Below are 27,755 nucleotides of genomic sequence, written 5' to 3'. Positions count from 1 at the left end.
TAAACACCTGTCACTCAAAACACTAAACATCTGCCACTCAAAACACTGAACATCTGACACTCAAAATACTAAACACCTGTCGCTCAAAACACTGAACATCTGCCATTCAAAATACTAAACACCTGTCGCTCAAAACACTGAACATCTGCCACTCAAAATACTAAACACCTGTCACTCAAAATACTAAACACCTGACACTCAAAATACTTAATGCCTTTTGCTCAAATACTAAGCACCTGTCACTCAAAACACTGAACATCAGCCACTCAAAATACTAAACACCTTTCGCTCAAAACACTGAACACCTGACACTCAAAACACTGAACATCTGCCACTCAAAATACTAAACACCTGTCGCTCAAAACACTGAACATCTGCCATTCAAAATACTAAACACCTGTCGCTCAAAACACTAAACATCTGCCACTCAAAACACTGAACATCTGACACTCAAAATACTAAACACCTGACACTCAAAATACTTAATGCCTTTTGCTCAAATACTAAGCACCTGTCACTCAAAACACTGAACATCAGCCACTCAAAATACTAAACACCTTTCGCTCAAAACACTGAACACCTGACACTCAAAACACTGAACATCTGCCACTCAAAATACTAAACACCTGTCGCTCAAAACACTGAACATCTGCCATTCAAAATACTAAACACCTGTTGCTCAAAACACTAAACATCTGCCACTCAAAACACTGAACATCTGACACTCAAAATACTAAACACCTGTCACTCAAAATACTAAACACCTGACACTCAAAATACTTAATGCCTTTTGCTCAAATACTAAGCACCTGTCACTCAAAACACTGAACATCAGCCACTCAAAATACTAAACACCTTTCGCTCAAAACACTGAACATCTGCCACTCAAAATACTAAACACCTTTCGCTCAAAACACTGAACATCTGCCATTCAAAATACTAAACACCTGTCGCTCAAAACACTAAACATCTGCCACTCAAAACACTGAACATCTGTCACTCAAAACACTGAACATCTGCCACTCAAAATACTAAACACCTGTTGCTCAAAACACTGAACACCTGTCACTCAAAATACTAAACACCTGACACTCAAAATACTTAATGCCTTTTGCTCAAATACTAAGCACCTGTCACTCAAAACACTGAACATCAGCCACTCAAAATACTAAACACCTGACACTCAAAATACTCTTCACACCCTCTATTTCAAACGTGGTTCTTCTACGGCACTGCTCAAAGAACCCTTTTTGGCACCTTTGAGTGTTTGTGGTATTTTGTTTTACATGTGATTTATTCTTAATTTTTCTTATACCTTTCTTATGTTTTGATTTATTAATGTTTATTAATTTGATTACAATTTATGGGATATTCAAGATTTATATTTTTTGAAAGATTATTAGTAGTATTACTGACATTTCTGTCCATGCAGTTGAACTTTCCCAGAAGGAAGTAAAGTAGTAAAGTGCTGTTGAGCTTTCTTACACAAATGATTCACTCATTATAATACAATGACGAACTTGAATTTTTCACTGTGCAGGAAATAAATAGAGGTGGACTGTCTCTGTCATCTGACCATTACATAAATGAAAGCAAAATATGACAGTGAAAATTTCCAAGAACACTATTTTTAGTGTTCGTGGAAATCTTCACTGTCATATTTTGCTTTCATTTATGTAATGGACAGATGACAGAGACAGGGACAGCAAGAGAGATGAGACAGGTGTGGGTGTGTCACAGATGTGGCTGAAAGATAGAAACTTGTTGTTTTTTTTTATGTTTAGATATGTTTTTTTTGGCTAAGATTTAGTTCCTGTGACACTGTTTACATCACACTGTTTCCATGATGACTCAGACACCAAGCCCTCATCATTTCATAAACATGTTGGGCAGGAAGTGTTGTTAAGATTTGTTTTCAGGCTTCTTATCCTTTTTTTATTATATAAGACAACAATGCAAAAAATAGAAAAATCCAAACTTTAAATAAGGTGAAATTATTGAAATCATGTGTGCCACAATTATTGGCACCCCTGATGTTAATACTCTGTACACCCCCCTTTTGCCAGCAAGACAGCACTTAATCTTCTCCTATAACATTTCACAAGATGCGCTCTCCTCTTCAGCTCACCCTACAGGTTTTCAATTGGGTTGACGTCTGAGGGACTAAGATGGTCATGGGAGGAGCTTGATTTTGTGTCTGGTGAACCATTTTTGTGTAAATTTGGCCCCATGTCTAGGGTCATCATCTAATCTTGCTGAAAGACCCATTGATTACCCATTCTCAGCTTTCAGGCGGAGGTCACCAGATTTTGATTTTAAATGTCCTGTTCATGATGCCATGCACCCTAACAAGGTTCCTGGGGTCTTTGGAAGAGAAACAGACCCACAGCATCACGATCCTCCCCCATACTTCACAGTATGCATGAGGTGCCTTTCTGCATACTCATCTTTTGTGTCACGCCAGACCCACTTAGAGTGTTTGTTGCCAAAAAGCTCTATTTTGGTGTCATCTAACCAAAGCACACGGTCCCAGTTGAAGTCCCAGTACTGCTTAGCAGACTCCAGACGTTTATGTTTATGCTTGCAAGTGAGAAACAGCTTGTAGATAGTGTCTGATGGTTGTTATGTAAATGTAAATGTAAATGTTGTTATGGAGACTTTGTGACCCCAAGATGCTGCTCTTTGATGCAATTCTCTAACAGTGAGCTCTAGAGAACTTTTACTTATCTTACCATCCATTACCATGTATACATATGGACATAACATACTATGACATACTGGTCATAGTGCAGCGTCTTAGTCCAGTGGCTCAGCACATTCCTTTTTTAAGAGTGTATCTATTTATTTAAAACCTCTCTTGAAGCTTCAAATCTGTCTCATATTGAAACGATAGCCCACCATGTATTTGTATGTATTGTATTCTAACGAGGGCTACACAATATATCATTTCAGCATTGTTATTGTAATGTCAATGTGCACAATGTCATGTTCAATGTCAAATTTAAAAACAGTTTTGCAGATTTACAAGAGGCAGATTTTATCTGCCCAAAATATTCATTTTATTATTTGTATTATTATCTTGGATACATAGAGTGCATTATTAATATCATGACATGTTGGACCATTGACTTCTGGAGAAATCTGGTCCTGTATTTTTTATTATCGCAAAAAAAAAGGTTTAACAGTTCATTGTAATCAGCCTCCTAATTTTGATCTGTAATAGCCTTTTAGCATCACAGTTCCTAAATCATCTCACAAATGTGACTTCTATAATGGGGTGTCAAACATGCTTTGCATACAACTGAACTGGTTCTGCTGTAGGTCTTGTGGTTACAGTAAAGATACACTTGTTCTGGTAGTTTATTACCATATTATTATTGTTACTGGGTACCAGGATCTGACTGTAAAAATGCATAGGCTGCCTTTGTTCAACAGTCTCACCTGTTAAAAAAAACATACCAAAGTTGGGCTAAATGGGTTGAACTTCTCCAGCAGGAAGTAAAATACCAAGTGTTGTGCATTGCTCACATAAGGGGGTGTGGTTGTGCTTCAAGGCTGAAAGATTATAGGTTATATAGACAGGTTGAAATATTTTTGCTTGCTGGGTTTCATGCTGAGAAACGATGGTGCTGTGGAAGACTCTGAGTGTAGTGCTCATAATCAGCTTTCTAGCTAAAGGTAAGGTCATAAACCACTGTTTTCATTTCTTTTATTGGCTTCAGATAAAAATGGTTAAAAACTAATCTCCTCCAAGTCAGCATTCAGAAATCACTGTAATATTACGTTCTGTAACTTGTAAAATGTTTTCTAGCCGACTAATTATTTTTAAGTGTTTTTCAGCAATAACGTCAAATTATGGCTTATGATTTTTTTTTTTTTTTTTACATCAAAGGGATCATTAATATTATTCCACAATTACATAAAAATAAGCTTCTAAGGAAGTTTCTGAGGAATTCAAGTCTGGACCGGGAATCAATTTTAGGTTTAGGTGTTGGGTTGAAGAACCCAAGGTATTCTAATAATAACACTGTAAAAATATACAATCAGGCCAACTTAATAATCAAATGATAAAAAAAAAAATTTAAAAGTTAACTTAGTTTAAGCAAATCAGAAAGCATTAGTAAATTAAAACTGTGTAAGATGTTCTGTCTGTGACTCTGCCCCCTCAATCTGTTTACTGTTTACTCCCATGCACTACATAAAAACAGATCTGAGTAAATTTACATTTCTGTCCTTTTTTGGACACAGAAATGTAGACGTTTCACAGCTCTAGAGGAGGTCAGCATTTTAAGTTTGCCTAATAACCCTTAAATATATTTTTTCACAGTGCACACAAGTACTGCCATCGCATATTCTAAGACTGCTACCTAAAATCCTGGGCTATATGCATTTTTAGAAATTTTAGAAACTACATGGTACATTATTTTAGAAACTACATGGTACATTAAACAGTGTATCCTTTTGGTGACTAAGTACACTGGACTTCCCCTATTATCTGAGGCCATCAGTAGACGGAGTCAGAAAGAGAGTACAATTGTCCTTTGCTTTCTGAAAGGTGTGTTGATGGCACTTCCTCCTCCTGTTTGTCAGCAGGTGTCTATTAGCTGTTGTATCAGACATATGGTATCAGAAGTATGCTCACAGAAAACCACAAACGTGTCTTTTGAAAGAATCATTAATACTTTTTCTTAGTTTCATGATTAAAAATATTTACGATTAATTCTTCAGAAATCAAATTATTTATTTTCTTATTACTTTTTCACTTGTTCAACTGTCGACATTCTCAGACATACATGTTCTTAAATATTTTCTTTACTTTTTTACAATAGCCCCACACTTCTCTTAGACAGTAAGAGTTTAGGGGCCGGATTCACAAAAGCTTTCCTATGTATTCCTTGTATCCTATTCCTTCATTATTGTACCTTGATATTCATCTACATATCCAACCTCTTCATCAACAGCAGATACGTCTTCCAATGGCACTACCACTAACATTGGAACTTCAACTGTTGCTGCAACCACAACTGTTACTCCTACACCCACTACAACCCCTACAACCAGCATTGTTCTAACTACTCCACGTAAGATTATCCAAATTCTTATGTACTGTACGAGAGGCCTTCTGTAACCAGAACTTCATTAACAGCTAAAAATGGTAGAGTTTTAAAGTCACAAAGCAAAAGAATACTAATAAGATCCAATGGCACTGATGGAGACCTAAGTGTGTCCTGTAATGGCCTGCCTGCTGGGACCACTCCTGCTCCAGTTACCTCTACAAATGCTGCTTCATGAAACATTTTTCTGCATTTATGAAACATAATCATGCAAATAGTGCATGATATGCAGAATTCACTTTTCAGCATGCAGGCTTTTTGGAGAGCAAATCTATATTTGCTCTCCATTATCCAAAGATTATCCAAATTCTTATGTACTATACTCGGAGAGGCCTTCTGTAACCAGAACTTCATTAACAGCTAAAAATGGTAGAGTTTTAAAGTCACAAAGCAAAATAATACTGATAATATTTATCTTCCTCTCTTCCTCTCTTACCACCCAAAGTCAACCTCACAGCATTTTAAGTTTGCCTAATAACCCTTAAATATATTTTTTCACAGTGCACACAAGTACTGCCATCGCATATTCTAAGACTGCTACCTAAAATCCTGGGCTATATGCATTTTTGGAAATTTTAGAAACTACATGGTACATTATTTTAGAAACTACATGGTACATTAAACAGTGTATCCTTTTGGTGACTAAGTACACTGGACTTCCCCTATTATCTGAGGCCATCAGTAGACGGAGTCAGAAAGAGAGTACAATTGTCCTTTGCTTTCTGAAAGGTGTGTTGATGGCACTTCCTCCTCCTGTTTGTCAGCAGGTGTCTATTAGCTGTTGTATCAGACATATGGTATCAGAAGTATGCTCACAGAAAACCACAAACGTGTCTTTTGAAAGAATCATTAATACTTTTTCTTAGTTTCATGATTAAAAATATTTACGATTAATTCTTCAGAAATCGAATTATTTATTTTCTTATTACTTTTTCACTTGTTCAACTGTCGACATTCTCAGACATACATGTTCTTAAATATTTTCTTTACTTTTTTACAATAGCCCCACACTTCTCTTAGACAGTAAGAGTTTAGGGGCCGGATTCACAAAAGCTTTCCTATGTATTCCTTGTATCCTATTCCTTCATTATTGTACCTTGATATTCATCTACATATCCAACCTCTTCATCAACAGCAGTCATGTCTTCCAATAGCACTACCACTAACATTGGAACTTCAACTGTTGCTGCAACCACAACTGTTACTCCTACACCCACTACAACCCCTACAACCAGCATTGTTCTAACTACTCCACGTAAGATTATCCAAATTCTTATGTACTGTACGAGAGGCCTTCTGTAACCAGAACTTCATCAATAGCTAAAATGGTAGAGTTTTAAAGACACAAAGCAAAAGAATACTAATAAGATCCAATGGCACTGATGGAGACCTAAGTGTGTCCTGTAATGGCCTGTCTGCTGGGACCACTCCTGCTCCAGTTACCTCTACAAATGCTGCTTCATGAAACATTTTTCTGCATTTATGAAACATAATCATGCAAATAGTGCATGATATGCAGAATTCACTTTTCAGCATGCAGGCTTTTTGGAGAGCAAATCTATATTTGCTCTCCATTATCCAAAGATTATCCAAATTCTTATGTACTATACTCGGAGAGGCCTTCTGTAACCAGAACTTCATTAACAGCTAAAAATGGTAGAGTTTTAAAGTCACAAAGCAAAATAATACTGATAATATTTCTCTTCCTCTCTTCCTCTCTTACCACCCAAAGTCAACCTCACATCTGCTACTGTCACTCCAGTTGCTTCAACTGGCCCCACAGCCACAACTGGCCCCACAGCCACAACTGGTTCCACAGTCACAACTGGTTCCACAGTCACAACTGTCCCAGCAGCCATAGATGGCACCACAGCCACAACTGTCCCAGCAGCCACAACGTCTCCTGCAGCCACAGCTGGTCCCACAGTCACATCTGGCCCCTCAACCACAACTGTCCCAGCAGCCACAACTTCTCCTGCAGCCACAACTGGCCCCACAACCACAACTGCTCCTGCAGGCACTTCAACAGCAACTGTTTACATAACCACTACTGTATCTACAACCACTACAACCACCACTGCCTCCACTGCCTCAGGTTAGACTATCTACATTTTTGTGTGCTGTAACTGGAGAGGACTCCTAGAGTTTTAAAGTCACAAAGCAAAAGAATACTAATAAGATTCCTCTTCCTCTCTCCCTCCAGCTGTGGTGTGTGGCAATGCCAAACTCAATACTGTTACAGGAGGGGGGAACTCTTTGGCATCTGCTGGTGCGTGGCCTTGGATGGCCAGCCTGCAACGTAATGGTACTCATGTCTGTGGAGGAACGCTGGTGGCTGAGCAGTTTGTCCTGAGCTCTGCTGACTGCTTCTCTAGGTAAACACTACAGCTTCTCTAGACACAGTCTACAGAGTTAGCAAAACCAGTTAGAGTCAGAGATCAGAACCACATGAACACACTGATGATCTCTACTGTATCCCCCAGCTCCTCCAATGCTTCTGACTGGACTGTAATCCTGGGTCGCCTCAAACAGAGTGGATCCAACCCCAACGAGGTCTCAGTCAGTGTGAAGAACATCTCACTGAGCAGTGGATCAGAGAACAATGTAGCAGTGCTGCAGTTGTCTCGTAAGCCAACACTTTCAGACTACATTCAGCCCATATGTGTGGACCGGGGGGACAACAGCTTCACCGTCAACACTCAAAGCTGGGCATCTGGCTGGGGATCAGGAGGAGGAGGTATACCTTTATTTAAGTGTGTGTGAGTGAGAGAGAGAGAGAGAGAGAGAAAGAGAAGTCTCTTTCTCTTTCCCACACCATCAGTAATGTTGTATTCCCTTTTCTTTCTCCTCTTTGTTGTCTTTCTCCTGTAGCTGAGCAAACTCTTCAGCAGTTCAACACCACTATACAGGACTGTGGGAACAAATCCTCATCTACCAGCAGCATCTGTACAGAAGTCATGCCCTTAGAACAGGTGTCTAGTAATACATTTTCATCTATAATCCATTTCATTTTAATCAATAAGAATCTTTAAACATTATTTGAGTTCTCACATTTAGTAGATGTTTATTAGATAAATGTTTCTCAGTGAAAAATTGTGGGTAAAATCTTTGTCTGAACTACTGACTTATAACCTTTCTCTCCCACTCTCAGACTCATAAAGGAGGTCCTCTGATGTGTAAGTTTGGACAGTCTTGGGTCCAGGCTGCAGTTTTGTCTCTGGGTAGTAATCTCACTAAGGTGACTCGTGCCTCAACAGCTGTCCAGGCCTTCACTAAGACCTCAAACTTCTCACAGTTCCTGCAGTCAGTAGTGGGTTCCTTCCCTCCCAAGGCCAACACCACATCTCCTGCAGCCACTACTGCCAGCTCCAGCGCATGCGAGTCATCTTCTTTCCTCTCGGTCACCTCTCTTCTTCTGCTCTCACTTCCTGCTTTCATTCAAATGTTCAGCTAAGAATGAGTCTGTAAGCTCACTTAAGTAAATCAAGAATCAAGCCAAACTCAACAATTTATGCTGTTGTCAGTTCATACGTATTGTCAATTATATAGTTCAGTATGTTATAGTACTATAGCAGGATCAATATCACTACTCGCTTCTGTTTAATCATCCTGTTCTTTCATGTCTTCTTGTATTATAGAGTAAATCATTCTTTTGTTTAGCAAAACCAATTTCAACCATATGGCATAGTTATCAAAATATATACAATGATTATGAGTTTTAAATCAAATAAATGTAATTTCACATATTAATTATGGATACTGCTTCACAGTGGCATCTACAGGCAATCTGTTCTCTCTGGAGAGGTGTTTAAGATGGGTCAGAAACATGACATATATTAATAGACTTTGGGGGAGATCATTGACTATGAGTTTGTTTTTGTAACTCTGAAATCTCCCTGTTTATATTATTGTTAATATTGTGCAGATGTTCATGTCAGTTCTTTATGCTGTTATAGTTGTTAAAAATGAAATTTCTTCATCCACTACACTACCTTCACCACTACTGCCACTTTTCATTAAACAGAGCTAAGTCTTGTCTGCTTCACTCAAAACCAATGAAAAACTTAACTTAATGGAAGATTTTATTTCAAGTCGTTTTGGAGCGTTTCTATTAGTCCATTCTCCCAGATTTTTAGAAAGTGTACAGAGCAGCTACTGGGTTCAAACTAGGCAGAAAACTAAAAATGGACAAACATGGAGATACAAGTTTATCGTTGTACAGCAGTGATATAAACAAACTCCAAAGCAAATTATTGTGGCGAACAGATGAACAGAACTTGCCAACATGAGAACAGCTTTAACACAGTGCATAGAAAGCAGCATGGGTACAGATGAGACTGTCCTTGCACCGACGTGGTGGAACGAACTTCCGTACAGCAGAGACGCTTGCTGTCTTCAAACAAAGACTGACGACTCGTCTCTTCCAAGAGTACAGAGTGTAGTGCATGCTGAGTATTGTGGTCTCTATACTGACTTTTGTAGTATCTAAGCTTAGAGGTATCTTTTGGATCCTAGACAATACAAAGTAGCTAAGGGGATTATCCAAGTAAACAGATCTGAGTTTTGTAAGTCGCTCTGGATAAGGGCGTCTGCTAAATGCCTTAAATGTAAATGACTGTGCTGACATCTCAAAGCAGTGCCGCCAACAAAAGCTGCTCAGCTTCCTTCAAAGATCTTTCATCACCACTTGCCTCAATTAACATAACTAGTACCCACAGCTCATACAAAGATAACAGAAGCAATAATAGGCCAGATATGCAATCCTCAAGACACTGTCTGTCACTGTCTAGGTTGTCTCTGCCTTGTCTGCAGTAAACCATCAAATCAGCTCACCTATGTTAAATAGGATGCTATGCTATCACAAGTTACGCTAAGCAATGAGGATGGCTACTAACTATATCCAACCATTTTGCAAATCAATGTATGACTTTATTTTTTTTATGAAATTAACTGTGTATAACTAACTGCATTTCACTGTCACATTAAAAAAAAAGGAATGACGCTCCATTATCTACTTCAACAACCCCCGGCCATCAATCTTTCAGCACTGATACACAGCAGAGCACTGTGTGTACCGAACAGTTGGTATTTCCATTATGGGACGATCACAGATTTTATAGGACGGTTGGCAACTATAATAATAAGGGGTGTCATAGGGTTTATATGAAGCCAGGGCTCTGAGTGGTCCAATGGACTAAGGCCCTACAAATATAATCGCTGGTTCAAACCCTGGGTAAGGCCGCCTGCCATCAGCATTGGCTATTTAAAATTGGGGAGGACAATTGGGTACTACTGAAATTGTAGCATTGAAATAGTCAGGGCGATGACAACACTGTTTCAAATAATATTGGCTAAAAAAATCTGTCAGTAGAGTAAGACACATTTAGAATAAGAGATGATCATCCATTCACTCATTTAACTCAAAGGTAAAGTAAAGGTGCACGTATTTGTCACTGTACAGTGTGCACTGCACAGCGAAGTGTGTCCTCTGCATTTAACCCATCTGTGGTAGTGATCACACACACACACACACACACACACACACACACACACTAGGGGCAGCCAACTCCAGCACCCAGGGAAGCAGAGAGGGTAAAGGGCCTTGCTCAAGGGTATCAAACCCACAACGCTGTTATTGATAGCCCGGAGCTCTAACCGCTGAGCCACCACTGCCCCTTCAACCAGTTCAGTGAACACAAGCACAGTTCCTAGTGTATCTAATCAGTTCTTAATTAAAGTAAATGTGCTGAGCTGCTGTTTATTGGAGGGCCTGTGTTCTTCTAACTGGATTTATTTTGCATGTATTGTAATATTATATCTATGAAAAGGTAATTTTACCCCAATGTCCAACACACCTGTTTTAACTGTTCTTTGCAAGTGCATAGAAGAGGACAGTAGAGTAACTCTGCCTAACACTGTAAAGGTTCAGCAGAGGTACAAAAAGTACTGGAAAATTTTAATTAAGTGAAGGTACATTTACTTTGCTTCAATTCTACTCAGTACCCAAGTTACCCAAAGTAAAAAATTACTTAATTTAAAATTTACTTTGAGTAAAGTTTACATAATTTTGTGATTAAAAAAAGTACAGTCATGATTTTTTGAAAATGAACTACTAGTCCACTTAATAATTAGGACCTTTCAGGTGGTATAATGTGCAAACTTTGTTGAGAACACCCCATAAAACATTTAAGTACAACTATTTCTATGTTCCATTTTTTCTTTACTGACAACTGATAGCTGTACTGTGAATTAAAGCCACTAAAGCAAACTTACTAAATGACACGTATGAAACTTGAACCAACCAAACTCTGTCCGAGACATTCACATTTAAAAGACAACTAAGTGATTCCTTCATAACACTGTGCTTTGCCTTCCTTTTATAAAAAAATATCATTCACAAATTAACTGCATAATGTTTACAACCTTTCGAGAGGTGAAATGTGCCACCCCATTAAACATTTTAAGCACAACTGGAAAAGTGTAAAATTCTGGACTGGATGATCCAATTTAAAAACCATAACAATAAATAATAATAAATAACAAACAATAAAAAATAAATCAATTAATTAAACCAAAATCAAAAAGTATCCAAGACAGTGAAAATGTTGAGCATTTCCTTATTAATAAACGGCCAAGACAGTTGAGGCCGAAAGGCCTGTGTTTTTGTTTATAGTCAGAAGATCCATACCTTCTAACTCCCCTGTACCCTCTGACCTTCTGGACTTCATAAAGGAGAAGAAATCCTACTCCTAATTGATTGTCTGTATTGTGTTGGAATGTCTGTCTGCACTTGTACTATGTTGCACTTGTGTTTGTATGCACTGTGTCTATGGTGCACCATGGTCCTGGAGGAATGTTGTTTCATACTCTGTATGTAGTTGAAATGACAATAAAAACCCACTTAATTGGACTTGACCTGACTAAAGTTAGCTGAGAATGTTGCATGCTGTTTAGCCACTAGGCTACAATATGAAGTGAAGTGCCTCCCTCTGCATATTGAAAACTATCACAGCATCCTTCTATAATTTTAACACCATATTTAATGAACATTCTCAAATAGCTGTTATACTGAAGGGCTATCACTGTCCAGCCAAAGCTATAGTCTATGCTACAGCTAACAATCCAGGAGCTTGTCTATTATACATTTCTTTAGATAAATTGCATCTAAAATCATACACCCATATTATTTCTGACTGTAGTTCTGACAAAAAAAAAAAAAAAAACAATTTATAAACGAGAGGTGATTCATTCATTTGGGCGTCTTCACTTAAAACGTTATCAGCAGCCAGTGACTGCCAGGTGCCCAGGTGCTGGACATTTGCTATGAGGTGATGGTGATGATATGCTGTGTTTCATTTTCTTTGATCTTGTCTGTCCAAAGGACATTGTTCCAGACGTTTTGTGGTTTATTCATTTGCAACTTTGCAAACTACTTACCCTCTTTATTCCTTTAGAGGCAGTAAAGGTGTTCCAGCTTCATTTCTGTTAAATGAATAATGGCATTGTGCTATTGCTCTTCTGAGGTTGTATTTATCTAATTTTAAAGACCAGATTTTTTTTTTATTATGTCATGATATGCAAAACCATAAAATGAATGTTTTTACTTTCTCTTCATGACTGTGTGTACTTTTATGTGATTATAAATGAGGTATAAAGGTCATGTAAAAATGTAGGAGGTGAGGAGACATATACTTCTATTTCTACTTCTGACACCAACAATGTTGAACAGAGGAGTCAGAGGAGAGTCTTTGTGTTCATATATTCTTAAATAATATTCTAAGCAAACAAGTCAGAAATGCAAGAACACCAGTGCTTTAATGGAAGAAAGAATGGATTGCATGACAATGACAATTTATGAATAATGTATTTATAAATAAAATAAATAAGATTGTATTGTAACTTCATATATATGGTGAATAAAAGGACAAACAATGTAAGACATGAAACAGCATTACTAATAATTCTTTATAAAGGATTTTATTAATGGAAAACATGCTTCCACTTTAGTTTTTGAGGGCTTCTAAATCTTTCAGAGAACTGATATGTATCATTTGTTAAATAAATAGGCTAGAGATGGGCAGATCAGTTTTTGGGGCTGATGGTGATCACTGATCCTCATTTTGTATGATTGGTTGATTGCCTATACTGATCTACATTAACATTTCTAGGCAAGCTTGCTAATGCATCATTCTGTAATGTTCTGTAATGTTCATTCTATTAAGAAGAAATGTACTTTACTTTTTGTACTCAACCACCTTTAATTGTATTGACTACAGGGGCCTCAGCAAGAACTATCTCAATGGCCATTACCAATTGTCCCTTAATGACCTTAACCTTTGAGGTACTGTAGCAGTCCTCCATCTTCATGGAGGCCATTCAGAATGATGAATGTTTTCCACTGTTTTCCAGCGCTACACCAACATACCACATTTGGCAGGTTCTCCAGCTGGTCCTCTTTATTAAATTAAAGAAATCTCAGTTCCATGTGCAGACAATCTCCTTTTGGGGCTTTGTCATCTCCCACAACACCCTGAGCATGGATCTCGCCAAAATGAAGGCAATGGAGGACTGGCCCCACCTTTGGGTGCTTCTTGGACTTTGGCAACTTATTCTGATGGTTCATGAAGAACTTTGGCTCTGTGGCTGCCCTTTTGACATTCAACACACATAGGCACTTATTGACCACAGCCCCAATTCTCCAGTTGCCCAACCTGAAGCTTCCATTTCTTCATTGAGATATATATAAATGAAGTACTCGATTCCCAATGCCTTTTTTTTCTTTCTATCCCTTCTCGTAACCTGTTACACAAGTTCTGTAATCAAAAGGTTTCTGTAATTGTTGCATAACAGCACCATAATGGAATCAGGCCCACACCAACTTGCCAAACAGCTTCAACCATGAGTATGCCTTTAGGCACGAACTGCATTCATTTCAGGTCCTGCCACAACATTGCCAGTAGTTAACATTTCAGTTTTTTTTAAATAATTTGATCCTTGTCCCATGCACCTCGCCTTCGGCTTCTGGATATACTGACCTGATATTCATTTGAAGAATTTTATGATACAGGGCAGAATTCATAGTTCCTCAATGTAAGGAAGGGGATAATTGTGGAATACTGGATCCTGAGTTGCACTTCTATCATATGTGTTTTGGTAACTTTGAGGGTATTACTATTCAGCATATTACTTTAAGACAACAGCCAAATACAGCTTTATCATACTAAGTCTGTGGCCTGAGTGACTATAAGGTCACAGCATATGTTGTCATTTGATAGTACTTAGATCTTTCCTTTTGACCATTTTTGAGCAAAGTACTTTGCAAGATACACTTCAAACCAAGCTTTGTTTTACATTTTGAAATAATGTACCATCTGATCTTTCCTGAAGCTCTAAACCTGTCTCCTTCACAGTCTCAAGTGTCTTACTCCCTGTTGCACAAGGGCAATCATGTGCTTCACGTAATCAGCCTTTATTTCCTCATATCGGAGATGTTTTAGGAAAGTGCTGCCTTGTGTTTCTGTAAACACAAAGTGTTCAATTCATGTTATTATTTTTTCAGCTTTGATTTATTTTATTCTACTTTAATATGCCTGTAATTCAAGATGCATTCGATGTAGTTAAAATACAATTTAAATAAAGGTGGTAATTGAACTGCAGACACTTGTACTTTTATAATATTATCATTTATAACAATTGCTGAGAATTACCTTCCTTATGTCATCCAGTGCAATGTCAATTACTGCCCTACTGTAAGTGTTTAAAATATATAGACAAAAGTATTGGGACACCTACATATTACACATACAGAAGCTTTGATGAAATCCCATTCTAAATCCATAGACATTAATATGGGGTTGGTTTGAAGCTCTGTAGTTCTTGAGTCAGCAGAGTGTTGGACTCAGAGCACTCAGAGACCCCGCTCTGTAACTTGGTGAACGTGGTCTAATACTACTCACAGTTGATGGGAAAAAAATTCACCAACTGACATGTTGCAACGACGGCAGGTGGTAAGGATGGACAGCACCATGTCCTCCTCAATGACCCTCAACACTGGAACCCCCATATATGTGTATGCAGTTATTAATAGAATATAGTATGCTCAAGGCCACACTGCTTGGTTTCTTTCTTATGAGTATGTGAGGCATTAGTGTACAGGTTGATAAAACAGGTTGTTCAATAGACATTTTAAAATAAGTGATCAGGATGTTCTGTTTTACGACATAATACACAAATAAAAAAATTGAAAAGGTTAAAAGACACAAGTGGGATTAGTGCTGAAGGATATTTAGTTACATAAGCTTCAGATACAAAAGGTGCACATGACACAGACAGATAGACAGATAGATAGATAGATAGATAGAGATAGATAGATAGATAGACAGACAGACAGATAGACGGATAGATAGACAGACAGACAGACATAGATAGATAGATAGATAGATAGATAGATAGATAGACAGACAGACAGATAGACGGATAGATAGACAGACAGACAGATAGACAGACAGACAGACAGACAGACATAGATAGATAGATAGATAGATAGATAGATAGATAGATAGATAGATAGAGAGAGAGAGAGAGAGCTAGATAGATAGATAGACAGATAGACAGATAGATAGACAGATAGATAGATAGACAGATAGATAGATAGATAGATAGATAGATAGATAGATAGATAGATAAACAGATAGATAGCAAGCGTGACAGGTGTGGGTGTGCCGTGGGTGAGGCTGAAAGCTAGAAGGTTTTATATTGGTTGAAATATTGTAAGATACTTTCATTCTGCGTAATGATGGAGCTGTGGAAGATTTTGAGTGTACTGATCTTTATCAGCTTTCAAGCCAAAGGTAAGATTTTTTTTTATGGGTTTCATATCAACTGAAAACAGAGCTCATTCAGCAAGTACAGAAGATCAGAAAATAAATGTAATCTTATGAAAAATTTAAATGGAATCTTTTTTCCCCAGTCATTATTTTCATCACGTTTTCAATAAGGTGTATGTTGTGACCTTCTTCAGTCCATAGCAGGTTTCAGTTACTGCTTTGTAGTGACTAAGATATGGTGTAGTTTTGCAGTTCTCTCTAAAAACCATTACAGAATGCTTGTTGTGTTACAAATGTTATGTTATATGCAGTTGGTTTCAAACTATTTCCTTATAGCCTAGAAACATCATATTCTGTTCATTGTATATCTACCAGCTGCCTTCGGCAGAGTGGGATGTATGAAAGATGTCCAGTTTTTTGGTCCAATATAAAGCCATTTTTAAAAGCTGCTTTGAAGAACCATCTACACAAGGTTTCATGAATCTACCTGAACTGTCCCAATAAATGTCATTACCTGAGTGAGCACTAATGTTTTCTCCATTTCTTTCAGGGGGGCACTCACAGCCAGGTAAGATATTTCTCATTTGCATTAAATACAGAGGAAACATGGACGACTAATGTAGTAAACAGACGTATCATCACCGCCACACAAAAGAACTGTCTAGCTCCATTTCTGCCCCAGGCTTATAGGAGTGGTTTTTGTGTTACAAAAGAATAAGTGATTAGAGGCATTTTGTTGGTGTCCTGGATTTTCTTTTTTCTTTTCAATTTGACATAATCTGAATCTGACAGTTGTCCTTTACACTGATTTACACTATAATGGACCAAAGAAATGATTCAAATTGACTTGAAATATATTTTCTTACATTGATTCCATTCTCCTGTAAAGTTGCCCTTTTGATATGAGGTTTTTGTGTGACGTGACTATCATGCTCAGTTCTGCCATCATTAAAATAAGAATTGTAAAAAAACAGAGTTTCCCTCCCTCCGTTTTTTTTAAATATCCGTCCACACAGACACAAAAACTTTTTCATGAGCATTAGGGGTGAGCAATATGGCCCTAAAATAATATCACAATCAGGGTATTTCTGTACTAACAATATTTTTGCCAATATAACAAAACACTGAATAAGATTTTATTAATTTCAAAAACATACTACTGCAAAAAAGGCCAGTTTTATTTAGTATAACTGTGTTTCAAATTCAGTAGAACCAAAAACTGTAAACTGTCATGACTGGCTAGGTCTGACAAGGAGGGATGAACACTCGCATGGATAGTACGATGCTAGAGTAAATAATTAACAAAAAACAGGGAGTAAACGTAAATGAAAAAGGCAAAAAAGTACAGGGCTAAACGAATAACCAAAACACGAACATGACAAAGGAATGTGGACAATATAATAAACACACCTGAGGCTGGTGGGACTTCAGGAGCTAGGCGCGGCATGTTTATGTCAGTGCGGACCTGACATGAACATGTCCCTATTTTATAATTTACCAACTACAATACAAAATTACAAATAAAATATAAAAAATTAACAAAGGTAATGTATTGTAACAAATGCATATAAATAAATAAAAATCTACCAGCTTGGCATATAATCTCCTCAAGGTACAAACAAAACAAAGTTTATATCTATAGCACGATTTTATAGGTAAACAGAAACGAACCAGTCAGTAGACCCAGATCAAATATATGCTACAGTTCCATCATTCCACATTGACTTTGATTCACCTAAAAGCAGTGATAAAGTTTGACACTGATTTATTACACATTTATTACATTTATGACTCTATTTATTACACATTGCACAATTTGCACACTACACCCAATTATTTATTATTCTCTGGTCTGTACTGTGTTGTGTTGTCTGTCCGCACTTGTTTGTTTGTGTTGCACTTGTGTCTTGTATGCACTGTTGCACCAGGGTCCTGGAGGAACATTGTTTCGTTTCACTGTGTACTCTGTATGTAGTTGAAATGACAATAAAACCCACTTGACTTGACTTGACTTGACAATGACTCTATAGCTAAACGAATCAGTTGAATCACAGGAATGTAGATCGTCACAAGACACAAGCTGCACAGCTTCCATCAGCTGCTAATGTTGTGCACTGTTTGGCTAAGACGGAGCTCTGTAGTTCTGCTTCACCATACATATGTCCGTGGTCGAGATCTAGAACTCAGACAGTGAAGCTGCTAGCTACCTTATCACAGCATTGCTCATACATGTCCAGGAGTGCGGCCTTTCAAAAATACTGCCTATATCTGCGGTCTAGCTTCTTAATGAGCTGTGCGAAGCCTTCCTCCTCAACTGCTTGAATTGGCATCATATCTTTAGCCAAACAAAAGGCGTTGACGTTTGCTCTACCTGTGATACGGAGTTCAGCTTTCCAGAGATACACTGATGCTATGCTGAGTGCTTCTGCTCGAGGTGGTAAAACAGACTAGTTGTGTTTCCCCCTTTTGTTTTATACAGGCTTCTTGTATATTTTGCACATTACTGTGGTCTGTTGAACATCTGAGATTTTATAACCAAACCATCTGCACACTACTGAAGTCACTCCTGTTTTTAGAAACCACTATAGAGCTATAGAGCTGCTTTCCACCATACTCCTTTCTGTTCAAAATGACTCATGTAAATGCACATGGCGTCATACCATCAACAAGTCAGAATATCGCTATTATCACCATATGAATTATTTTTATTGATTAGAAAATTATATCAGTATTATCATGAACAATATGATATGGTACACCCCTAATGAGCATGCCAGCCCTACTGAGGCGACAGTACCTCATAAAGATATCTAAAGAAGGAAGAGAACACCCAATCCCAATTTACACACTACTCCCTATGTAGTGTACTATACAAGTCACAAATTTAGGAATTCTAAAAAGGGTGTTCTATATATTTCTAATAGAACAGAATTAACATTTATTGATATGGTGAAATCTGAAATCTAGATCTAGACACTGCTTTATGGCTTATGTTGTTCACTCTAAAGGGAGTAAGCATGTATTTGAGATTCAGATCTTATAAACTAACAAATCTTCACTGTACAATGCACAAATTTCTCTTTTTTGACTAAATCTGAAATCTGCCAGTTGTCCTTTGTGAGGAATGGATGAATAGAAATGTTCCCAGATGAATTTATATTTTTACACTGAGCTCTACTGCATGTTAAGAAAGTTGTGAAAGTTGTGAGTTGTGAAGTTTTTGTGTGACAGTGATGACATGTAACACAGATACCGCACATGTTTGGATATAAACTCAGAGATTTAATGAATAAAACCAACATTCCTAAAAACAAAACATGTAATTAGGGTGTAATTAGGCCGAGTTTCTTTCATGAACACTTTACTAAAGAGCTGAGTTCATTAGACTACATCACAAATGCACACGCTTTTCACTACAACTGACTTCAACTTGCACAAATATTAATAAAGGTTTCTTCCAACACGGGTCAGTGGTCAGAACACTTTCTGGGAAGAAATGATGACCAATGAAGTGCTACTTTTCTTTCTTGTTAATAAAAACAACAAGTCAAATCTGCAACAAAGACAGACTGTATAAGGAATGTAACAAGACAGGACCAAAAACACAGAGTCAGCCATCTAACCTAAACGTTGCTCTTCTCTCTTTAGTACAGTGTGGTGTGGCTACTCTAAACACCAGGATATTGGGAGGACAGGGTGCCACTCCTGGTTTTTGGCCTTGGCAAGTTAGCATACATCGAAATGGTAGCCATTTCTGCGGTGGATCCCTCATCAACTCTGACTGGGTTCTAACATCAGGCACCTGCGTTAATTCGTGAATATCATTCTGGAAAGCTCTTAATGTTATTATGACATGTCATATAATGTTTAGGAGATGCTGATGAGAGTGATTCTCCTTTTTTTCAGTTTCTCTCCAACGTCCTCAAGATGGACTGTGTTACTGGGCAGGCAGACGCAGGACTCTAATAACCCAAATGAAGTCTCTAGATCTGTCCTAAAAGTCTTTAAGCATTCCAGCTTCAATTCAAGCACTTTTGACAACGACATCGGCCTGCTGCAGTTGAACTCTAGCGTGACCTTCACTCAGTACATTAGTCCAGTGTGTCTTGCTGCAGGTGGAAGCACTGTCTTCAACAGCACTTCAGCCTGGCTCACGGGCTGGGGTATAAATTCCACTAAAGGTGAGAAATGAGGAAGGATTTGTGAGGTAGATGAGGCACCAAATCAAACTGGGTCTGTCAATATGTGCTCAGTATATTAGTAATGTCATGCAAAAACCTTGTATCTCCAAAATGGAGACTTTATAGGACAAGGTATGAAGCTTTTTATCTTTCAAGGGACGTCAGTGTGAAAATGTGTTTTTCTAACTGATTTTGGAGCATTTCTATTGCTCCATTTATCATGAAATGGTAATTCACAATGTTCAGATTAATTTTTTACTCCAAAAAGTAAAAACTAGCAGACAGAAGGTTTCTACGTGACAGCAACAATATACATGTTGTTTGTTATCTGGAGCAAAAATGTGGATTCAAAATGAATGTTCTTACTATGATACATCTGATACACAATCTGAAGAGAAACGAGCATTAAGGCAGCATTAGTCAGGATTCCAGAGAGATGTTAAACACAACACTGAAACATGTTTTTACCTTCAGGTCCTTCTTCCCTTCTGAGACATGATCACAAAGCTCGCCTCCACAATCTCTTTTTCAGAGAGAAATCATTGTATCATGTTACACACTACTGAAATACACCCTTCTTGGTAGAGCAATGCGTAGGGAAAGTATTCAACGGTCTTTGGGTTCTGATTACAATTCAGTTCCGCCATTTCACACAATTTAATTACAATAAAATGCAGTTTCCTTTTTTCTTCTTTTTTCTCCATTTAAAAAAGAGCAGAAATTTTACACAGTTTCAGTTTATCTATTAGTCTGCAGAAGATGCTGGAGATATCATTTTAAATAAGAGATTTACAATCCTAGTAAGTATAAACTTAGAGTGCGAGAGAAGCTGCACATCAGCATAGACAACTATTTATGTAGGAGAATATCTTGCTTTTATTATTGATATTAATAATACATCATATTAACACCTTTTCTTTGACAGCACCTCCTAACACTCTACAGGAAGTAGAAGTTCCAGTGATTGGAAACAGGAAATGTAACTGCTTATATGGAGTTGGAATGATCAGAGACAACATGATGTGTGCTGGAGGAATAGGGGGGAAAGGCTTGTGTGATGTAAGTTTCTCCCAATCACTTCACTGCGCATTGTTTTTACATTTATTTAAGAGACTTCATTTTAAACACATCCATCTGGCCTCGAACAGGGCGACTTTGGAAGTCCACTGGTCATCAAACAGAATGGCCGTTGGATCCAGGCCGGCATTGGGAGCTTTAACAAAGGATGTGGCCTGGAAAATTACCCTGATGTATATACCAGAGTGTCTCAGTACCAGACCTGGATCACAGAGACAATCTTCACCAACATGCCAGGCCTTCTCTTGTTCAAATCCAATGGCACTGATGGAGACCTAAGTGAGTCCTGTGATGGCCTGCCTGCTGTGACCACTCCTGCTCCTACCACCACCACAACTTCTGCTCCATGTAAGATTGTCTGTATTTGTGATATGTAATCAGGTACAGAGAGAGACGTGTATGAGAGTCTTTCTCTCCATATTCATCAACAGTCGCTACATCCACCAGAGACTCTACAACCACTACCGTTACCACAACCACTGCACCCACTACCACCACCACTGCTCCCTCTGCATCACCTAAGATTACCTAAATATTTCTGAATGGGAGAAGCCATCTGTAACCTCAACTTTATAAGTGGGTAGAGGGTAGAGACTGAGGTATAACACAGAGGATAATTCATTATATTTACGTCCTCTGGCTGCCTGCTGTGACCACTCCTTTTTGGTCACCTCTGAAATTGATATGTAATCATGTACAGAGCTGTGTTAAAGATTTCTAATGTCCAGAATTCAGTTTTCAGCATTCAGGCTAATGCAGAGACTGCTTTAGAGAATTTGAAGAAAATCCCACATTAATTGTCTGTCTTGATTTCTCCATATTCTTTTAATGCTGCACACCCCCTTCATCATTGTACTTTGTTCTTTAGCCACATATCCAGCCTCTTCATCAACTGCAGTCACGTCTTCCAGCACTGGCCCTAGCAATAACAGTGGAACCTCAACAGTCACTACAACCACCAAAGGCTCCACAACCACTACTGTTCCTACAACTACTACACCCGCTACAACCACCACTGCTCCCATTGCTTCATGTAAGATTATCTACTTTTTATGTACAGTTCCTGGAGGAGTCTTCTGTAACCTGAGTGTCTAAACAATAGAGGTTTATGTGAGACTGTCTGTTTGTGCTGTCGACCTCAAGGCCTGGGGGGAACCTGGGTCATGCAAAAGATGGCATCATCACCATGGTTATCTGTATGATGTCTCTCTCTCTCTCTCTCTCGGAAGAAACCTACACACAGGTTAAAGAGTCGTCAGCCTGTGGAAAAAGCTTTATTCTGAACCCACTAACCTAGCATGTAGGTCCCTTGCCACTGATGCCTAAGAGTGCCCTCTACTGGGGGAAATGAAAATAACCTTAGTTAGTCCAAACAATTAATAGTATAATGATAATTATACTAAGATTTAAAACAGCCTAAATGTAATAAAAAAATCTTATTAGTCCCCATTTCTTTTTACTAATAAAAATAATTGAACCCTTTTTATTTCCCGGTCCCCTACATAGTCCTTAATCACTTACAGAGCTGTGCACAAGAGGCAGAAATGTATTATGAGCATGCAGGCTAATGCAAAGACTGTTTTAGAGAGTGCAAAACGCCTCTCTATATTTCTGTTGCGCCCCCACCAGGTATGTAACTGAACAACAGGTGCTTAGATGTGTTTATCACTAACCCCTGAGACTAGTGGCATGGGAAGTGCCGGGTGGGTCGTACAAAACTAACACAATTGGCTCATTTGCTGAGGTGATATCTTCTCTGAAGTTCTGAAGTCGCTAGGCTCTCACAGTTGCTGAAATCTCCCTATCCCCGGTACTTTAATTATTCCACTCCTAATCACAGTACCCAGGTAGACTCACGGCTCCTAAAATGAGATAGGAAAACAAATGCAGTAAACACAGGCATAACTGCATCTAACACTGTAGCCTTGAGTCACACTAAACCCCTTTAGTCAAGACTTTTCCCAACATCTTCCTCTTCAGCTCCAACTTAGCTCTCCCTCTCGACATGTCCTAGGTCCTCCCCCTTTTTCACAGGAGGCCCCAAGCTGCACTTGGATCCATAGAAAATATATTTATATTATATATACTTATATCATGTGCAACATACCACAAAATAAATGCTCACGTGTATTTTAACATAACTTAAAAAAACATTTTACCAGCTTTTTAATTTCACTCCTAGTAACACATAACATGAACTTAATACTGCTTCTTTTTTCCTCTTAAATTATTATTTCTATTTCTATAACAGGAACAAACTTTTACATGAAGCTTTATTTTTGTAAAACTCTTTCCCCAACCTTTGATAAAAAAAAAGAACGTTAGCAGGGTTATAATCCTTTTTATGATACAGACTTCCTCCACTCAGTTGTTCTGCATGTCTTTCTCATCTCCTTCCATTCATCCATCATTGCACTTTGATCTTCACCTACATATCCAGCTTCTTCATCTACTGCAATCATGTCTTCTATCAACGGCGTTACCAATGCCAGTGGAATTTCAACAGCTTCTACAACCTCAACAGACTACATAACCACTACTGTTTCTACAACCACTACACAGTCTACAACCTCTACAACCACTACTGCACCCACTGCTTCACGTAAGACTGTCTATATATTTGTGTACAGTACCTGGAGAAGCCTTCTGTAAGCAGCTCCTTCGTGTAGGACTGCCTGGCTTTATGAGTCGTGTATGACTGGCTTTCCTTTTTAGCATTCAGGCTAATGCAGAGACTGTATTAGAGAGTGCAGAAAGTTTCAGCAAATCCTACATTATTTTTTTGTAATTTTCTCTACTATTTTTTCTGCATGTCTATCCATCCAGCATCTTCGTCAACTGCAGCTGTCTCTTTTAACAACAGCACTCTCAGTGGCAGCGGAAACTCAAGAGTCACTACAAGCACATCAAACTCCATGACCACCACTGTAGCAACAACCACTACACCCACTACAACCAGCATTGTTCTCACTGCTTCATGTAAGATTATCCACCATATTTTATGTACTGTACCTGGAGAGGCCTCCTGTAATCAGAACTTCATTAACAGCTTAATGGTAGAGGCTGAGGGACAAAGCAAAAGAATACTAATAAAATTCCTCTTCCTCTCTCCCTCCAGCTGTGGTGTGTGGCAATGCCAAGCTCAATACTATTACAGGAGGGGGAAACTCTTTGGCATCTGCTGGTGTGTGGCCTTGGATGGCCAGCCTGCAACGTAATGGTACTCATGTCTGTGGAGGAACGCTGGTGGCTGAGCAGTTCGTCCTGAGCTCTGCTGACTGCTTCTCTAGGTAAACACTACAGCTTCTCTAGACACAGTCTACAGAGTTAGCAAAACCAGTTGAGTCAGAGATCAGAACCACATGAACACACTGATGATCTGTACTGTATCCCCCAGCTCCTCCAATGCTTCTGACTGGACTGTAATCCTGGGTCGCCTCAAACAGGGTGGATCCAACGCCAACGAGGTCTCAGTCAGTGTGAAGAACATCTCACTGAGCAGTGGATCAGAGAACAATGTAGCAGTGCTGCAGTTGTCTCGCAAGCCAACACTTTCAGACTACATTCAGCCCATATGTGTGGACCAGGGGAACCACAGCTTCACCATCAACTCTCAATGCTGGGCATCTGGTTGGGGATCAGGAGGAGGAGGTATATGTTCATAAGTGTGTGTGTGAGAGAGAAAGTAGAGCATCTGTCTCTTTTTAAATTACACTAATGGATGTGAACAGTTTACATTAGTACTGTTTGTCTTCATTATTGTCTCTTCTTTGTTGTCTTTCTCCTGTAGCTGAGCAAACTCTTCAGCAGTTCAACACCACTATACTGGACTGTGGGAGCGCATCGTCATCTACCAGCAGCATCTGTACAGGAGTCATGCCCTTAGAACAGGTGTCTAGTAACACATTTTTAAAACCTTCTAAAACCCATTTCATTTTAAGCAATAAAATCTTCAAATATTATTTGAGTTCTCTCACATTTAGTAGATGTTTAATAGATAAATGTTTCTCAGTGAAAATCTGCTTTTATTGTGGGTAAAATCTTTGTCTGAACTACTGACTCATAACCTTTCTCTCCCACTTCAGACTCATAAAGGAGGTCCTCTGATGTGTAAGTTTGGACAGAATTGGGTCCAGGCTGCAGTTTTGTCTCTGGTTAGTAATCTCACTAAGGGGACTCGTGCCTCAACAGCTGTCCAGGTCTTCACTAAGACCTCAATCTTCTCACAGTTCCTGCAGTCAGTAGTGATGTACTTTCCTCCTGAAATCTACACCCCATCTCCTGCAGCCACTACTGCCAGCTCCAGCGCATCCGAGTCATCTTCTTTCCTCTCAGTCACCTCTCTTCTTCTGCTCTCACTTACTGCTTTTATTGTAATGTTCAGCTAACTTAAGCTGACTTAAGTAAATCAAGTATTAAGTCAAAAAACCAAAGACGAAGACAAAAAATGTTAAAACATCTCTATCTGTATTTCTGTCTCATTTAATGAGAAACATCTAAGTAGAAGGAATGAAAACTGTAAAAAAGATACATTATCAACACGCTTCAGCAACCTACAGTTTCTGCTCTCTAATGCACCTCAGTAATACACGTTGTAAGTTTTCAAGCCTTTCATGGGCAGATGTAAAGGTGAAGGTCACTCTGGGGCAGTCTGAAATCAAGTTTTCGGAACATCTATTCTCTCATGTTAATCTGACCTTTCAGTAACTTTACACTTTATGCTCTAAATATTCATACATGCAATATATTATATTACTTTAAGGATGAAGATCTCTCTGGGCCTCTGTTCAAGTTACATCATTTTAGGTGATAGTGGTATTTCATGTTTGCTTTTCTTAGATTAACTCATCAAATCATCCTTCGATTTGTGTCGATTTGACTTTACATTGTTACAATATATGTAAGGATTATGACCTTTAAATCAAATAAATAATCATAAATATTTGTGTGTGCAACTTCACATATTAATTTCATTTATTAATAATAAAAAATGTCTCATCAGAGATGTCTACAGGTGAACTATTGTCTCTTCAGTGACTTTTAAGTTGGATCAGAAAACTCTATGCACCTCATATAAATCCTCCAACTTCAGCCTCCAGCCAAAATGTATGGTTAATCAAACATGGATCCTGAGTAGCCTGTACTGCTTTAATGGAGCACCTGCCAAGCAAAACAAATGAAAGTCAGTCAAATCAATAATTATTCATAATAGACATAATTCACAGTTTCCCTCAATACACTTTCACAAGTGTAAATGAACTGCATAGTGGAGAGACTGTTTTCATCAACAAGCCACAAAACCAAGCACTCGTTATATAGGCCGCCAGTTAGCATCACCTTCACACTTCAATTCATCAGAGGAAAGACTACAATGTCTACAAGCATGCCCACCATGACAGTATGCTCTACCTTAGGATGCTTGACACTTTTATGCTAGTGTTGTCCTCCTTGACTTTATTAGGAACATTGCTGTAATGTGCCATAACCCTCTCAGTCCACTAGATACTGGAGCCCGCCCCGGACCCGGCGGACATCCAGAAGGTGCCTGACAGTGTAGGCCGGCACCCCGCCAACTGTACGTGGGCCTAGCGGATCAGCGGGCACCACGGAACACAAGACGGGCTTGAAGTGGGACACGTGGAAGGTGGGGTTAACGCGCATTGAAAGGGGGAAGGACAAGGCGGTAGGCAATGGGATTGACCCGGCGAAGGATCTTGAATATTCCGATGTAACGAGGTGCCAACTTGCGGGGAGCACCACGCAAGGGCAGATCCTTAGCTGAAAGCCAAACCCGTTGCCCAGGACGATAGTTCAGAGCTGGCCTTCGTCTCCTGTCTGCATAGCGCTTCTGAGCAGCTACTGCAGACAGGAGGGACCTGCAGGCTTTCTGCCAGGTTCCCTGACAGCGCCTGACCATCTATTCAGCCGACCGGACCCCAGTTCCTGTCTCCTATCCTGGGAGCATGGGCGGAGCGTACCTGTACTGGCACTCAAAGGGTGACATTTCCAGGAATGAGTGCCAGAGGGTGTTATGTGCATACTTTGCCGAAATCAGTTGGTCAGACCAGGTAGAAGGTGAGGAGGAGGCAAGACAGCAGGGGGTATGCTACAGGTTTCGATTGACCCTCTCTGTCTGGCCATTAGACTGGGGGTGGAAGCCATATGTGAGGTGGGACCAAGGACGCGTGGGAACAGTCAGAGGGAGCAGCAGACCAGTGGGCCTGGTTCTGGGATCTTTACATTGAGAGCGCACCGAACAGGAAGCTACATGAGCACACACGTCTCCTTCCACGCCGGGCCACCAGAATCGGCGTCGCAGAAGCTCGAGCGTGCGTGTAGTCCCTGGGTGTGCTGCCTGGGAGGACGCATGACCCCACTGAAGCACCCGTTCCCTTACAGGCCTGGGTACGTAAAGTCGACCTGGGGGGCCACCACCCGGATCAGGTTCAGTGAGGTGAGCCCGTTTGATTGCATCCTCTAGTCCCCATCGGATGGGCGCCACAATCCGGGTTTTGGGGACTATAGTTGTGGGTGTGTTTGATAGAGGAGGGGGCTCC

At 39.2% G+C, this 27,755-nt stretch overlaps 1 protein-coding gene across 1 annotated transcript; it reads left to right on the top strand.

Moving 5' to 3' along the window:
* The first annotated feature begins 7,562 nt into the window (after nt 1-7,562).
* Nucleotides 7,563-26,787, top strand: LOC140573594 (polyserase-2-like). Its single transcript, XM_072693032.1, has 12 exons — nt 7,563-7,851; nt 7,986-8,086; nt 8,266-8,491; nt 19,589-19,754; nt 19,847-20,121; nt 21,047-21,180; nt 21,270-21,558; nt 24,317-24,488; nt 24,596-24,855; nt 24,989-25,089; nt 25,284-25,532; nt 26,701-26,787. Exons 1-12 carry the CDS (start codon nt 7,563-7,565, stop codon nt 26,785-26,787), a joined length of 2,349 nt encoding a protein of 782 aa, XP_072549133.1.
* Nucleotides 26,788-27,755: the final 968 nt, after the last annotated feature.

Source organism: Salminus brasiliensis, chromosome 12 (genome assembly GCF_030463535.1).
Source record: "Salminus brasiliensis chromosome 12, fSalBra1.hap2, whole genome shotgun sequence".
Lineage (NCBI taxonomy): Eukaryota > Metazoa > Chordata > Actinopteri > Characiformes > Bryconidae > Salminus > Salminus brasiliensis.
Note: the sequence above shows the minus strand (reverse complement) of the source record. Positions and strands in the feature narration are given on the sequence as shown.

Coding starts and splice junctions, on each gene's coding strand:
- LOC140573594 (XM_072693032.1), top strand. CDS start 7,563: ATGAACACACTGATGATCTCTACTGTATCCCCCAGCTCCTCCAATGCT. Junction 8,087..8,265: donor AAGTCATGCCCTTAGAACAG/GTGTCTAGTAAT, acceptor TCCCACTCTCAG/ACTCATAAAGGAGGTCCTCT. Junction 25,533..26,700: donor AGTCATCTTCTTTCCTCTCA/GTCACCTCTCTT, acceptor TCAGTCCACTAG/ATACTGGAGCCCGCCCCGGA.